This window comes from Orbicella franksi, chromosome 4 (assembly GCF_964199315.1).
Source record: "Orbicella franksi chromosome 4, jaOrbFran1.1, whole genome shotgun sequence".
In the NCBI taxonomy this organism is placed as follows: Eukaryota; Metazoa; Cnidaria; class Anthozoa; order Scleractinia; family Merulinidae; genus Orbicella; species Orbicella franksi.
The window spans coordinates 25,638,361-25,654,669 of NC_138148.1; the positions used below are offsets into that span (position 1 = coordinate 25,638,361).

General features: G+C 38.5%; 2 protein-coding genes across 2 annotated transcripts in view; one reads left to right on the plus strand and one right to left on the minus strand.

The window, feature by feature from the left end:
- LOC145483779 (uncharacterized) overlaps positions 1-16,309 on the plus strand; it is an 83,957-nt gene that overhangs the window by 56,499 nt on the left and 11,149 nt on the right. The window contains exons 14-21 of the mRNA XM_081462323.1: positions 1,735-1,791; positions 2,114-2,180; positions 5,035-5,222; positions 6,970-7,029; positions 7,443-7,512; positions 8,702-8,892; positions 9,703-9,759; positions 11,324-11,390. Coding sequence (XP_081318449.1) covers positions 1,735-1,791; positions 2,114-2,180; positions 5,035-5,222; positions 6,970-7,029; positions 7,443-7,512; positions 8,702-8,892; positions 9,703-9,759; positions 11,324-11,390 — 757 coding nt within the window. The remainder of the gene's footprint in view (positions 1-1,734; positions 1,792-2,113; positions 2,181-5,034; positions 5,223-6,969; positions 7,030-7,442; positions 7,513-8,701; positions 8,893-9,702; positions 9,760-11,323; positions 11,391-16,309) is intronic.
- LOC145483782 (putative serine/threonine-protein kinase fhkE) lies at positions 13,135-16,291 on the minus strand. Its single transcript, XM_081462325.1, has one exon. The coding sequence runs from the start codon at positions 14,311-14,313 to the stop codon at positions 13,135-13,137; it is 1,179 nt and encodes a 392-aa protein (XP_081318451.1). The 5' UTR covers positions 14,314-16,291.

Below are 16,309 nucleotides of genomic sequence, written 5' to 3' on the forward strand. Positions count from 1 at the left end.
TGGCCAAGGTTATATCTCCTTCATTTGATAGACGTTTCTTGAATTCTACTTGATTGCAATTTCATTCAGCAAATTCGTTTGCTTCGCTCTCAAATTTTTCATTCAACTAATTTTACAAACGGTGCGCATGTCATGTGATTTCCCACTTGTTGTTGTTTTTGTCACATCGACTTCCGGTCGTTTTGTAAAATTAAAACCCAATAAAATTAAGCTATATTTCCAAGAATACAAACGCACTGAATTTAATAAAACAATTATACCATTCGCGCTTGTTGGATATGAGATTGGTTATAGCCAACTCGGCCCTACGGGCCTCGTTGGCTATTTACCATCTCATATCCAACGCGCGCTCATGGAATAATTGTTAATTATTTTGTGCCAGTTTACGTCATAAAATTGCTGGAAATTTCACTCTCTCTCTTTTTTCCCTTTGGCTTCCCAGCGAAAAAAGTGCGCAGAAATTTCCGATTTAACGGAAAAATTGGAAAAAACATGGACATTCTGCACAGCAAATTTGCAAACGCGATAGCGAATGCCAGGAAGAACAAGATCTGGGAAGAGATAACGGAGGCCGTAAACGCCGTCGACGAGACCGCAAGAAGAACATTGACAGGGACGCCGAGGACAACGTCGATTAATCAGTGACCGTATTTATATTTTCCCTTCGAATCTCGCAGTACTCCAAAGACATTTACTTTGTCTATCACTGTCAAAGTTATCTCGAAACTAAATCTTGAACACAGCGATAAATGTGAAATTTTAAATTGGCTGTTGAGAGTCACGTTCTCCAGACAGGGCAGAATTTGATCATTTCACGTTGTTGATTTGCAGAGGACGGCAAAGAAATGAATTAAGAATTATAACGCACGTGAACAGCCATTGTTCTGCTTATTAAAACTGTTCCCGTTGACGTTGCCGTTGTGGTTTAATTAAAACTCTATCCCGACCGATGTATCGATTTTGGTCACTCCAGTGACCATAGATAGATTGAAAACGTGACAGAAGGTACGGGAGGTACGGGAAAAGTGGAAAAACCTGCAGGGCACGCAAAAAGAGAGCTCTTATTTACATTTGAAAAAACGCCTTTCACCGTCCTTACCTGCTTAAAATGTGTACTTCGCTAAGAAACACAAAGCGAAGTAAAACTTAACGGAATTTGGATTTATGTTCCTTTCGTATTTTCTTCGTCTGTACATCCGTCAATCGTAAACCCGGTGCTTCTAAACTGTCCTCAACTTGGTTTCAGCCTCGCCCATCAACACCAACCCAACCTTACAACAAGTTAGCCATTTTGCTATGATTTTTATTTTTTAATCGACCGATTAAGCAATTAATCTACCTAGCGAGGAGGGTTAGATCTAACCCATCGTTTAATCGTTGGTTAGGAACAATCGGGTTTTGAACAAAGAAACTAATCGGCGATTAGCCTATTTAATCGTGGATTAGCGTTAATCGCGGTTTTGAACAACCAGGCCCTGATGATGATGATGATGATGATGATGATGATGATGATGGTGATAGTGATAGTGATGGCAATGACTATAATGGCAATAACAACGGCGATAATGATTATTGTTATGAAGATGTAATTATTTTTGAAGTGTCGAACTTTGGGGCTCGCCCCCTTAATTGACTCTACCTCTCAACACCATCTCCGCTCAAGCAGTCATTATACCCGAGTCTATATCTCAGAGGGTCACTTTGTAATAATTTCATGTGCCATTATTTTTGCAGTTTACTAATCGTCACACATTAAAAGATCTGCTCCCTGGAACGTCTTACATACTTGAGGTATTTGATTAATTAGGTACTTTAAGAATCGTTAACCATTTAAAGACGGGTGATGGGCTACAAAATAAATGTCTTCATATATAGAATTAATCTCGCCTCCATAGGTACAATTTCCGTTTCTAATCATGACAATGTTAACGTTTCGCACCTTCACTCCATGAATGCTGAGCCCTTACTATCCGAAAAATAAACTAAATTGAATAGCCTCTGCACACCTTTAGACTTTCTGGTTATAAACAACCTTGAAATGTTCTTTTTTTCCGGATTCTTCAAGTTAAGATTAAAGTAGTTTTGATTTATTGTCGTGTATTTTCTCCTACAGATAAGACCAAGGTTCCAGGATGGTAAACCGCTATCGGATCGGACCCTTACTGTCTTAACAACTCCTGGTTGGTGCAGATACTCACCTAGATATGTATATGCTAATGAATACGCTCAGTGCTTAACTTAGATATTTAAATTTAATCATTTATTTCTTAATATGCAGTGACAAAGTACTGCAAATCAGTATTCATACATGATTCGTATGTTTGAATTCATTTTTGAAAATCTTCCTTGTTAGTTGTGTTTAAGGGAATTAACCGACATATCACCTCCATGTACGAGTGATCCTAGCTCTTAGCATGTCAAAAGCACTAAAATGCACGAGCGGTCTCCAATTTGTCCCTTGCGCCACTTAAGGTGGCTCAAAACAGTTTCCAGCAGTTTCCAAGGCTTAGATTTTCATGAGTTATCGTAACCACTTTTTATCAATTGATGCTACAATCATGGTATCAAAAAAAACTACCCAATCATTGGTGAACACGGTGTTATCATTTTTGTGACACAACAGGTTACCATAGCAACAATATGACCTGCTAAAATACCCTTAATTATAGCTTCAAGGACTTGTAATTCAAAAACGGCAATGTAATAACGTTAATTATGAGTTACAGGGACACAAAAGAATATTATATATATATTTTTTGCGAAACTGGATCATGTCGCATTAGAAAGGGGAGCGAAAATCAGGGCTGGCTTTACTCCATAATCAGTATATGGTTGTTTCTTTTTCTTACAGCTTGCTTCATCAACGGGATAAGTTGCGAAGAGTTAATTTGCGAAGAGAGCGAAAATCAAAACTCTCCAATTCCGCCGATCGACGAATAAAGTGTATTAATGAAAATGCATAAGAGAGTCCGCTATGTTAGACCAAAAGTATGATTGGATGAAAATGGGAGGATTACATGGAATAAAGCAATACTTAAAGGGTCACAATAGTCAATTTAATTGTATTTTTGCGTTATAACCCATCCATAGATCTAGTAAACAAAAGGTGCGAAAGTAGCTGAATTCCACGGATTCAATGGATTTAAAAGAAAGCAATGTTAAGACTCAGTTATTGTCTATTATTCTAAGTAACTGAAGAATTTAGCTTTTGGAGAAATTGACGATAAATACATGTACAGTGAGTAATGTTTCAAATTTGTACCAAAATGGCACTAGCCGACAAAGTGCGTCCAACGTGGAAATTGTGAAATATTACGATCAGTATTTATCGTTAATTCAGTACATAAAAGTCAGACGAATTTTTCTGATCATTTAATTGAAAAACTTCAATATTTCTGCCGATGTGTCAGGGGCTTCTTGAATGTGTAATATAGTTTTCGGTATCTCGTGGAACATTGCCATTTGGTTCTCCGAGGCTATTTGCGTTCCTATTTTGAAGAATTCAGTTAAATTATTAATACTGAAGCTATATCCTTATTCTAATGAGCATGTAGTCGTGGTAGTATGCAAGCCTGTCTGGTCTGTTTGAATCGATGAAATGAACGATCGAATGCCTATGGTTCCAGCTCTGTGGTCCCAAAGTTACTGCACACGAGGGGACTTTTTGTTTGATATCTTAATAAATCAATGATGTCATAACTGCTTTGTTTTGATCTGCAACATAAATTCAAAATCTTCATGTTGCGGCTCCAAACCCCCAAAAGATTTCTAATTTTTCCCCAAGGATTCTTATAATTATGGAGAACTTAACACCGGATCAACCGATTTTAGAATAGTTCTTAGACTCACAGAGGATTCCCTAAAATTTAAAAATATGAAACATTTTCCCACGCTGTTGGAGATACCCGAAGACCAGCAATCCCTCAGTTGATGTCTTGTTGCTGGAATGTATTTCTCCCCCTGTTCTGCTATCAACACAAAATTTAAGTTGTGACATCTTATAATGGAGATCTTACCGAGAATCAAAAGACCGCATAAATACAAAATACCATGGGATGCAAATGATGGCATTGCACAGGAAGGGAAAGGCTCTTTCCATTGGGTCTTATAGCGCATGTCCTCATGGAAAATACTGCTGATTTAACGTGCGAACAGGTCAAACGGAAATCCTATTGACTTTTGTCAAATGTCAAATATTGTCATGATCTCTATTAGGGTCGTATATGCCCATAACCTTTCAAAGTACATGTTAAAATTCCACTTAGAATAAAAGTAATTAGTATGTAAAGTCAACACAAAAGTCTGAAAAATTACTCAAGTTGTACAAGAAGAATTTCTTGTGCGAAAGCTCGTTTTTTAAGAAATTAGATCCTTTCATAGAAAAATAGACATCTTCGCGATAGCGTTTAATTGAAAATTCAATAACGATGACAATCTACTGAAATACTATACACGAGTGACACTGTTATGGAAATTGTACAAGTTTTGTTTGCAAATGAAATTAAACATTTCAACACGTTGACAGTTCAGAAGAAAACAACGTCCGAACAAGTTTTAATGAAATAACTTTGTTTTCAGTTTAAATTGACCGGAGACCTTAAACTGTTTTCAATAAAGGTTATTTAAATGTTTGTAATTGATGGTTAAAGGGTGAAGGTCCGATACTTTTTAAAGTAGTAGAATTCAGTTGGTTACTAAAAGAATATAGGGATTTTTTGAAAATTTAACCTATCTTGAACCGAAAAAGCTCACACAGCCGGACAATGGCAATTAATAGACAATAGCAAATTTAAATATATGTATGCCTTACTGCATACGTTTTTACATTGAAGTTTTGTCAAACCGTATCACTAAATTGGAGTTAATTATAAGCTAGTTATCTCTTAGCCTTAAAATTCTGATAGCCTTAACGATATGAGATAAATTATACTTTAATTAATTTAACTAATTTTTTTTTGTGGTGTAGTATTATTTCAATTTCTGCTTGTACTCACATATAAACATTACTATGTCATTTCGTTTTCCTTTAAACAGGTGTAGATCCAGACCAAGTAAAAGTACGTCACTTAACACACGGCCAGTTTTCTCCGTCGCCAGATGGCGGGAGCTTTAGTGTGAATATCTCGTGGGAAGAACCAACATTTAACTACAGCACGCTTGTCTCGTACAAGATTTCTTACCGTACAAGACGCAACAATGGCACGAATGTAGAATTATATATCGTAAGTTGTACAGCCTCTATCTTATCTATTGAATAATTAATATTTATCGATTCTGGGCGCTCTTTCAATTTACAATTTAAAACTGGCTGTTATCAATAGAGGCCCTGTTACAGTCGAATATCACGATTATCTCAAAGTTTTGCTTGCGAGGAGACGACATGATAGCGCTTTAAATTCTTCCGGCTTTTGGTTCCTCAATACTTTGTACAAATTGAATGAATTTTGTTTTGTTTTTGAGAGCAATTTCTTCGTATTGGGCTCCGTTGCTGTGCGACTCCGCCGAATACGAATATAATTTCTATATTATATTTTATTCCAGCTAGCCGCCAATATATAGAGGATATTACACGGTGGCGAGAGGATATTAATTTTATGTTCGAGTGACAAGAACATAAAACGAGAACATAAAATTCATATCTTCGAGCTAACGTGTAATGTACTTTTTCTTATATAGACACACTGATGACGGCGTTTTTGGCGATTTTCCGAAGATTTCCGAACACTTTCTGAAGATTTCCGAAAGTTCTCCTAAACTTGTCCGAAGGTCACACTAACGTTGCCGAACATTTTTCGAAAATTTCCGATGATTGCCGATGATTGCCGAAGACTTTCGAGGAAGACCCGAAGACGTTTCGATCATACACCTACGAATTTAAGTACAATTTAAGGGACAATCTTGATGTCAGTGAAATCATCGATATCTTCACTAGTGAGGATACGGAAAATACGCCACCCGAGTTCCGGGTGTGGATTCGCATGAATTTTACGAGTGGTGTATTTTCCAGTAAAACACTCGTGTCTATAAAATATAATGCGGTAATACCCTCTCAAAATCGCATTTACTTTACAATAATACATGTACCTAAAATTAAGATCCTTTAGAATATATTTAGAAAATATTAAACAGTATCCAAGCAAACTGTTACAATAAGATTGTACAGAAAATTAAAGTACTTTGAAAAGTTAGTTGTTTCTTGGCAATTTAAACGCTGACAGAGAGTAACTGGGTTTTCAAGTTGAAAATATTTTTTTGGGATTGCTTTTGTATGTGGGAACAGTGGCATTTGTTATCTTTTTTATTATCGTAGTGACTGGTTAATAGTGACACGGAAATCCCAACCAAAGAAAATGAACCAAATTATCAAAATAGACAGCGATTTGCAAAATTTATTGATCGCCCATTCTTTGCAACAATAAATTCAATAAAGATAATCCTTTCTTTGATTAATGCTGTTGCTCCTAAGAATTGAGTAGGTTCTTTCAAAGCACGCAATAGTTATCCAGGATTATATTATCGATGGGTTCATATTTAATACCTGCTGTTGTTCTCTAACCACTCTGCAGAGAAACGAAAACAAAATGATTCCTAAGTTAGTACAAGTAAGAAAACACCAGTCGTATAGGAGGGGGATCTCGTTTTTGAACAGACATAAACGACCCTAGCATAGTTCTTACAACAAACATAAGCGGCCCTAGGATAGTTATTAGTACAAAAAATGTACCTAACTTAAGACGGAAATTTTACTAAAGCAAAATTTCCAGAATAAAGTGATCAAGAACGGAGATGCCGTCGAGTGACAACTCCTAGCGGACAAACTCCTTATATATTCACTTCTTAGCATGATTATGTATGTTGCATACTAACGAATCTACATACCGACACACAACTATCTTACAATAACAACGTGAAAAATTATATTAATTCACAATGCAGTTTTAATGTTTTGCTATATGTTTTACCATCCAGCCGTCTCCAACGCGCTTTGTCATCTCAGGCGTATTGCACGGCGAGCAAGTTGACTATTGGGTAAGCAAGTGAAAAAAAGTGCTGAAAGTAGCCTGTATTCTTTTAATAATTTTTTGTTTTCATAATTCAGTTTACATATTGTTTCTTTCATTCCTTGCTTGACAATTTGTGTACGTTTTACACCCAAGTTAGAATTTTTTACCCTACTATGCTAGAATTCTGTCTTTTATCGTTGTTATACCTGACCTGATACTGTTATTTCGCTGCGTCAGTAGTTTGTAAATTTATTTAAACCAAATTAAATGAAAATTTTGCTGGTAGTTAAGAACATTAACATTTGCGCAAAATGGCAATAAATGCTGATGTACCTGTTGTCCTTGAAGTGGGAGGACAAAAAAGGTGTATCAATTTATTGCCAATTCCTTTATAATTTGTTGTGATAAGACCTTTGTTCTCGTGGTTTTTTTTGCAAGGTAATTCCACGATATCAAGATTATAAGTGGATTAAGGGAATTACAGTTCTTGGGAATGCGACTGTACCTGGTAAGCATACAAGCCAATAAAAGGAAAGTCACAGATAGGTTGAGTTAACTCATGAGCTAAGAGCATAGATTTGGTTCTTTATCAACTTGGATGTCGTTTTTAAACAATTACTGGATGAGCTTTTTGTGATATCCAGAATAATCAAGGTCGAGGTAGCCGAAGGCTGAGGCTGATAACCCTTACAGAGACCTTGATTATTCTGGATATAAAAAAAAAAACCGAATCTAATAATTGCTTTATTATACATTGAACGAAAAAAAAACTGGAAGTCATGTTTTTGCTTCTTCACTGACGGCAAGCAACACAAAGCGCGCGAACTTGACATGTTTACCCTTAGAAATCACGCACCGCGGTCATACATGACATGATTACCGGTGGAAATGAGTGTCCTTGACATAATTATTGTATAATCTGCTGCTAGATGATGTCAAAGGCGCTGATTTCGAAACTTCACTGTACGCTTTCGACCAATAAGAAAAGAGATAGCGAGTTCCATCTATGATAATCAAGAGAAATTGCCAGTAAAATCTCTTCAAACTATGCATGCATTTTTGTATTTTCCAATCTTAACAACTTTTGTTGCTATATGGATATACCGTCAAATTCTGGCAATCAGCCCTTCTGCTAAAATTTTCATTCAAGGTTTTATAGTTGCTGGATAAGGTATTTTCGGTAGGGCTTCTTTTTGGAGGCGTTTATCATGAAAAGGAATTGTTATTGGGCTTAATTTGGAAAGGACTTAGTCGTGTAAAATTTTGCGTGTGCGCATGAATACTGCATTGGGAGAACTTTCTCTTCTGAGTAATTTGAAATATCAGCAAATGATGTTAAAAGATCCACCTTCCTACTGCGTGGAGCTTTATCATCGAGATAATTGTTTTTATGTCTCGGAAAAGCTAAAACTAAATATGGCCTCAGGTTATACCCATGCAAGAGATTCTTTTCGAAACGGGGGTGGGGGGACGGGGATGAGTGGCGTATAAGAATTGAACAGTATTGCTTGACATTTTCCACGTTTTCAAGGTAATATTAGGTGATTTTGTAGGTTAATGAGAAAATTAATGACTTTACCCTTTAAAAACCTAATGATCTCTGAGTAACGCCAATTCCCTTTCGAATAATAAAACCCTGAGCAATAACTCCACAATCACTCATAAAGAGCCACTGATTAATTTCTGTATTCTTTCAGTGCCACGCGACGTGGAGATCAGGGTTCAAAACATACAATTCGGAGTGTTTGTACGTGACAAAGGAAACACTACATTCTCAGTGCATTGCACGTGGACTGGACCTGCCTTTAACTTTACCTTGCGTTCCTACGAGGTTGTGTACGAACTGTCCGGATACACCTCTGGCAATCCAACCGTCCGGATAAACGTGGTATGATAACTTGTCATTCATATTACAATAGGCCCCTCAGTTGCCTCAAGCAAGTCCAAAAATACTTCATTCGAGACCCATAACATAAAAATATGACGTCGTATCCCGTAGAAATGACGTCATTAAATCCGAATAGACGCCATCTCGGATTTATAATTTGAATCTCAAATAGTTAAAACCGATAAAGAAAACTAAATTTTCTACAAAAAAAGTAACAATCATTGCTAGAAAGCTAAAATGGGGGATTAAAAAAAGAAAAAATAATAATTGAAAATTTCAAAAACATGCTTTTCACAATACCGTTGCCATGTAAAAATCAAGACCTCAGGCCACCGACAAATCACAAATATTTGCTCGATCTCGTCAAATATTTGTTTTATATTGAAGTGTCATAATCATTTAGCACTGTTGAGCTAATTGGGGAAACTAAACCAAGAAAAATATCGTAGACTGACCATGAGCACAAACTAGAAAAAAATGTCTAGTGGTGGAAGCTGGGCCAGTTGGCTGTTTGCAAAGTGTATAGAGAGGTTGAATAAGGGACCACCAAACACAAATCCATCCAGCGAGAGGGAGGAGAATTTGAACCTGGGATCTCAGGATTACAAATTAAGCGCCCTAACACTAGGCCACGCCGTATTCAAAAAAGCGATGATAGAGACTTACTTCTGGAAAAAAACAAACCTTCCTTTCTTAATAAAACAAGAACTTAACCTTAAATTGATCCATCTTTAACGCCGTGCTTTCATCCGGGTACAGGGAAAAATCATCAGAAACTACTCTAATTGTATTCCGTCTTTTTGCATATAGAAGACACCGGAGTCATACTTATCAGGAATAAGGCCACAGGAATTTGTGACAATTAAGGTAAGTTCAGTTATTTATTTTTGGCGGATTTTGAATACCTTCGTTATGCGGCCTTCACACGGCAAACTGAAGTTGGCAAACTTCAAAAAGTTGGCAAACTCGTACCTTCACACGTCAAACTCACATCAAATCACAACACACGGTAATTTGCATCATGGCCGACTTAGTGCAGTGGCACTCACGTAGAACAGTGAAACAGAAGAAGAGAAGAAAAGAAACAGAAAGCGGTGGAGAAAAGGAAAGGTTTGGACAAAACCCAGTTTGTCCGCTAGCTCCTCCGTTTTCTTTTGTTTGTTTTTAGTATCTGTATACTACAGATGAAACGTCCCACGCAGCCGGACAATTATGAATCTCTTCGATAAATTCAAAAGTGGCCTCATGTTCATCTTGAATTGCGTCCGCCACTTTGTGAAGTGTCACGCAGACAAATCACTTGAAAAGAGCCCGTGTTTTGATTGGTGGACAGTCAACAACACATGTTTGCCAATCGTTCACACGTCTGATACGAGTTTACCAACCCAAAAAAGTTGGTGAAAAAGTTGGCGAGAATAGAGGCAAGTTCAATTTGTCGCCAACAGTTTGCCAACGTGTTTGCCGACTGTTTTGGTGCCGTTCACACACACCAACTTGAGTTTGCCAACACGAGTTTGCCAACTTTAGTTTGCCGTGTGAAGGCCGCTTAAGACTTGGCATTGATTAACAATGCAACCAAGACTCCTGCTACGTTGCTTGGGCCCGGCCCTTTACCAGTTGCGTACTACTTTTTCTACTTCGTATTAAATGAAGTTTGATTTTTCCGCCTCAAACAGTACAAATAGCTACAAATCACAGAGCAGGTGACACGTGTATTTGTTTCTATTTGAAATCTGGTCACGGTACTTAAGTGTAAGTTGCAAGTGTGAGCCAAATTTGTTAAACAACTCTATTAGATTAGTGTTTATAAAATAATTGATATACTACGCGCGCTCTCATTTGTCAGTAGGTGTATTTAGAAGAGACTATGTAAACACGGTTGTGAAGTTTAGATTCCCGCGTATTTTATAAAAGCAATAGAGTACTTTTCCGTGTCTACATGGCCTCATTTAAATACTCGGGGGATTGTGAGAATTCCCGAAAGCTATGCACCCTCGACTGCGTCTCGGGTTTGCATAACTGTCTCGAATTATCCGAACCCCCCTTCGTGTTTAGATGATGCTATGTAACCACGGAAAAAGTGCTCTACTGCTTAGATAACAGTGTTTTTACACATTTTGATTGGTTACTCAAACGTGGGATGATGTACGCTGTCCACCTCCCAGATCGCAAGAGTCCTCAGCAAGTTTGCTACCTTGCAAGAAGAAGACATTTTAGCAATCAGTGAAACGGCTGTCGCTGCTAAATGTTGGCGAATCCACCAGAAAACGATTTACTTACAATTACTAACTGTTCTTTTTCATATTTTGCCATTTGGGTTCATAACGCATTTTGGTTTTGTTCAAGTTTGAAAATAAGTTGACATTGGCGATCTTAATAATTTCTGGATCAATTCTGCTTCACCCAAGTCTATCTCGTCTTGGTTTCTCAGGTTACACCAAAATTTGACAACCCAAACATAAAGAGGTTAGAGGAGTCTGCATCGGCAACTGCACCAAGTAAGTATGCCAGTAACTTTCAATTCGTCACTGCGTCTCTCTTTCGTACATCTGATCAATCGGTCAGTCCATCAGTCAGCCAGTCATCGATCAGTCAATCTGTCTGCCTGTCGGTCGGTCGGTCGGTCTATGTGTCTGTCAGTCTGTCTGTCGGTCGTTCGGTCGGTCTGTCTGCCTGTCTGTCGATCGGTCAGTCAATTAGTCAGTCAGTCAGTCAGTCAATCAGTCAGTCTGTCAGTCTGTCAGTCAATCAGTCCGTCAGTCAGTCAGTCAGTCAGTATGTCAGCCAGCTTGTCAGTCAGTCAGTCAGTATCGCAGTCACTCAGTCACTCAGTCGCTCAGTCACTCAGTCACTCAGTCACTCAGTCACTCAGTCACTCAGTCACTCAGTCACTCAGTCACTCAGTCACTCAGTCACTCAGTCACTCAGTCACTCAGTCACTCAGTCACTTAGTCACTCAGTCAGTAGCTTAGTCAGTAGCTTAGACGATCGGTCACGCAGATAGTTATTTACCGAGAGATGAAATCGTGTTAATATTGATGACTAGCCACATATTACTGAGTAAGAACTATCTTTTTTTTTTTATTATTAAAAACAGGATCATTGGTTAATGCAATTCGAGAGTTTTTATTTTAGCATGAGGAGCTTAACCCTTCTTAGGAATCCAGACACCCGCTGTTTGGGTTAAAAAAATTTATCAAAACAGCGGGGCGTTTTAGGTAACATAAACCCTTGAAGAACCAGATCAAATCCATTACGCCGGAGAAAGGTGTTAAAGTCGGCATTAACCCGACAACGTTAATGCCGCGTTATTAAGTAGATAATGACAGATTCATTTCAGACGGGGCGCATTTTCGCGCTTTCAGCCGGAAAATTCATGAGTCATAGATCATCACAAAAACAAATTCCCCGTGAAGATTTTACTGGTAAACGTACTGTATGTCGGATAATTTGTTGCCATGTGTAGCTTCAAACAAAGTGAGACTCAAAGCCAAGCTATATACAACTACCTTTATTAGACTTAGGCAAAAACGATTGCAATTCATTTTAGACAGCTAAATTCCTATAAACGACTTCATAAGTGGAAACCACAAAAGCCAAATTGAAGTCTGGCTAAGTAAAACTCTAAAAAATTAGAATTAAGTCTACAGTTAACGGATCGACGTTTTCACTTTTTTCAGGGCAAAGTGCGGACGTGCCGCGTTCCTTGTGAATACTATTTTCCTGCTCTAGTGACACAAAAACTTCGGGCCGCCTACGCAATTTAAAATACCTTATTGTAATCTATGATCATGGTAATCTATGAGATCTATAAATTCCTAAATACAAGTTAGAGTGGAAATCACCAAAGTCAGTTAAGAACGCAGGCGAAGGATCGGCAATGTTTTCAATTTTTTTCATGACAAAGTGCGAACTTGCCGCGTCCCTTGTGAATACATGTATTGGTATGTGCGACTCTTTCCACGCTCTAGTGACACAACACAAAATTTCGGGCCGCCCATGCAATTAAAAAAATACTTCATGGTCTTCCTGGATTTAAATTGTTCTTTTATAAAAAATTTCAATAACCAGAACTCTTCTTCATAACAGTAACAATGCGATAAATACTCTTTCCGATTTAAATATGGACAAATGTCGGGTAGAGTAAATCACAATAATTCCAGCAACGCTAAAATTGATGTCTTCTTACAAACTAAAATATTTACTTACTGTACAGTCTTTTCAGTATACGGTGGTTCAGTCTTAGTTTAAGAGCGCACTAAGTTGTGGTCTGACCTCTGGATCCTCCGAAAGTGCGAGGTTTTTCACGATTTCAGGTTCTGCGCCCAAATTTAAGGCTTCTTTGTCGCAAAGAAATTGAACCAACTTGGCGAATGAGTACACATCGCTGGCAATAGTTTGTGTCCTGGTTCCGTTGATGATTTCTGGTGCGATGTGAGGAAAGGATTGCCGGTAGATTTTTTGTTCGGCTTTTGTCATTGACTTCTTCTTCACTGGCGCGTCAATTTTAGTGCTCTTCCCGAAGTCAATGATCACGGGATTGAAATGGCGAGACTTGTCCTCAAGAACCACATTATTCGCCTTCAAGTCGTTATGAAGGTAGCCTTTGGTGTGTACGTGTTGAAGAGCCTCGCCGACGTGTTTCACAACCAGCTTCCACTGATCATTACTGAGGAACTTCTTTTTACATGCAGCTCGGTAAATTGTAACACTCGTATCTTTGTGGCCAAAGAACTTCAGTACAATACTGCATGGTGCCGCCTGTGTTTGGACGCCGAAAAGAAGTGGTAAGCCACAGTGATCTCCTAGCCTGGAGATCACCCCCGCTTCGTTCAAGACTTCTTTTTTCTGTCGTTCGAATGAACGCTCCTTACCACTAATTTCCGTGAATTGTTTGAGAACAACGGTCATGCTTCTGTAGTCGGCGAGTTGGCAAGTGCCGAATGTTCCCTTTCCGATTGTTTTTCCCAGTAAAACAATGTTCTTTGGGTCAATCTCGGTGAGCTGGTGTCTCTCCCTCTCCAATTTTGGTGTCGAACTTGCGGGCTGTCGAACCACCGACCTACTTTGGCTAACCGCTTCCCTTCGTTCCATGTCCATCCTCTCGGCCTGTTCTTTGGTCGTCGCCGTGCAATTTCCACCCCCGCTAACTGGCACATTAGGGAATGGACAGTTGATGGCTAGATAGATATCGTTCGCAAAAAGCTCTGCGAATTCGTCGGTTTCCCCTTGTTTCAGATCTTCGCCCGCTACAACTCTTTGCCTGACATTTTGCACCAAAGCGTCAAACTGCTCTTTTCTTCTCTCTTCTTGACTTCTCCGTAATTCTTCTTTCTTCCTCTCTTTTCGACGTTTCTTCTGTTCTTTGCGGAGGTTTTTGAAATAAAGCCTTCTATTTCTGTCTTGCTCGTCAGGATCCATATCTCTTTCGAATACGTTCTACCTATCTACTGATTATAAATACTTAGAGCACACTGATTGTGAGTTGAGGTTTAAAAAAGCGCCACTATTACAATGCTAACAACACTTCCTTTAACAACCTGATCTATGGCTGTGATTGGTTGGTTCCTAGGTGTGATAATCTCAACACAAGATCAATCACGAACTCATTTCAAATTGCAAAATGGCTCCATTCAGAACAAACTGCGACTATTGCGATTTGAAATTCAATTCGACAACAGCCTTGCTTAAACACAGACGATCGAAGCACCGCAACGCTAATTCAGTAAAACAGCTACCATTTTACGATGGGCAGGAAATAATTGCAGTTCCAGATCCTTATCGTGGAACCCCAAGCTCAACTCTTCAGCGCGAGTACAAAGTGTGGCTAAGCGGAGTGGCAGAAAGCATTAACTCGGCTCTGCACCCCAAAGTATCAGGTAAGAGAAATAACTAGTTCGATTTTTGAGTCAAGCATCCAATAGTCTGGTGAAGTAATTTCCTATTTGTAATGTGTGAATCTGGCATTAAGGTAAGACTTAAAATAGCTCAAATACATGTAACAATGTGCTGTTACTCATGCCGAGTTTCCTCGCGTAAGGTGACATTCGCGCGAGCAGCGTGTTTATTCGCCATGGAGTCTATAAAGGCGGAACAGACTTACCTATGCCCAAAGGAAGCAATGATATTTTTTGAGTACGTATTGCTCGGTCTTAGTGACATAACTCTATTCACGTTTCCTTGTAGGAAAGTGGGCGAGAATTGAACGATTCGACTGTCCCGTTCAATTTCTGTGCCTGATGTTAAAGCGTTTGAAAAGCGCATTTCTGAACAAAATAGATGAACGCTCCCACTGGAGACCACCTGTTTGGAAAAAAAAGACCCGCCAATTTTCATGGAAGTGCTTCGTGCAGGAGGAGGTAAAAGCAGTCTTTAATGACAGCTCCACGCCCTTGACCACCAATAAATCTTTCAGGGGAGAGGAGGAAGTTGACGACTGCAATCCAGTTCGACTCACTGGTATGTCCGCTATCGCCCAAGCAAAAGCAAATGCGTCAGGGCTTACTCGCCAACAGAGCCAGCAACCGACATGCAGGGCATCGTTGGTGGTCGGCTATGGCGAGGGAAGAGCAACCCGTGAATTCGAGGTAATTTGGTGGCCAGACATTTATACCAACCAGCAAAGAGGAAAACTTGCTCTCCGCTTGTACGTGGCGAAAGTCATGTTTACAAATTGACAATCCTTAAAAGAACATTTGTTGCTGATAACTTATCTTAAATATAGCAACATTTACAATCAAAATTGACGATTTCAAATAGTTCATTTGTAGAAAATGTAAATAAATAATAAGAATCAAAAGCAACAGATAAATTGCATGTACAGTACATGCACTTCTGGCTGTTTAATTTTTCTCTTCAGAAAACATCATTTTGTTAATACTCTTTTAGCCAGCGGTAGATAAATGCGAATAAATACTACAGCAGATTAATAATTAGATTCTCGATTATTGTTATTTGAAAGTGTTATTTATATTTGTAAAAACAATTATTAGATTTAACCACAGGCAAGTGAATGCCCCAGTGGTCTACTATGCCAGGTAAAATTTACCCAAGGGAACAGCAGATTGATGATTACATTCTCATTGATTGTTATTTGAAAGTCTTATTTACATTTGTAAAAACAGTTATTAACATTAACCACAGGCAAGTGAATGCCCCAGTGGATCTACTGTGCCAGGTAAAATTTACCCAAGGGAACAGCAGATTAATGATTAAATTTTCACTGATTGTTATTTGAAAGTCTTATTTACATTTGTAAAAACAATTATTAGAATTAACCACAGGCAAGTGAATGCCCCAGTGGATCTACTGTGCCAGGTAAAATTTACCCAAGGAAACAGCAGATTAATGATTAGATTCTCACTGACTGTTATTTGAAAGTCTTATTAACATTTGTGAAAAAATTAGATTTAACCAC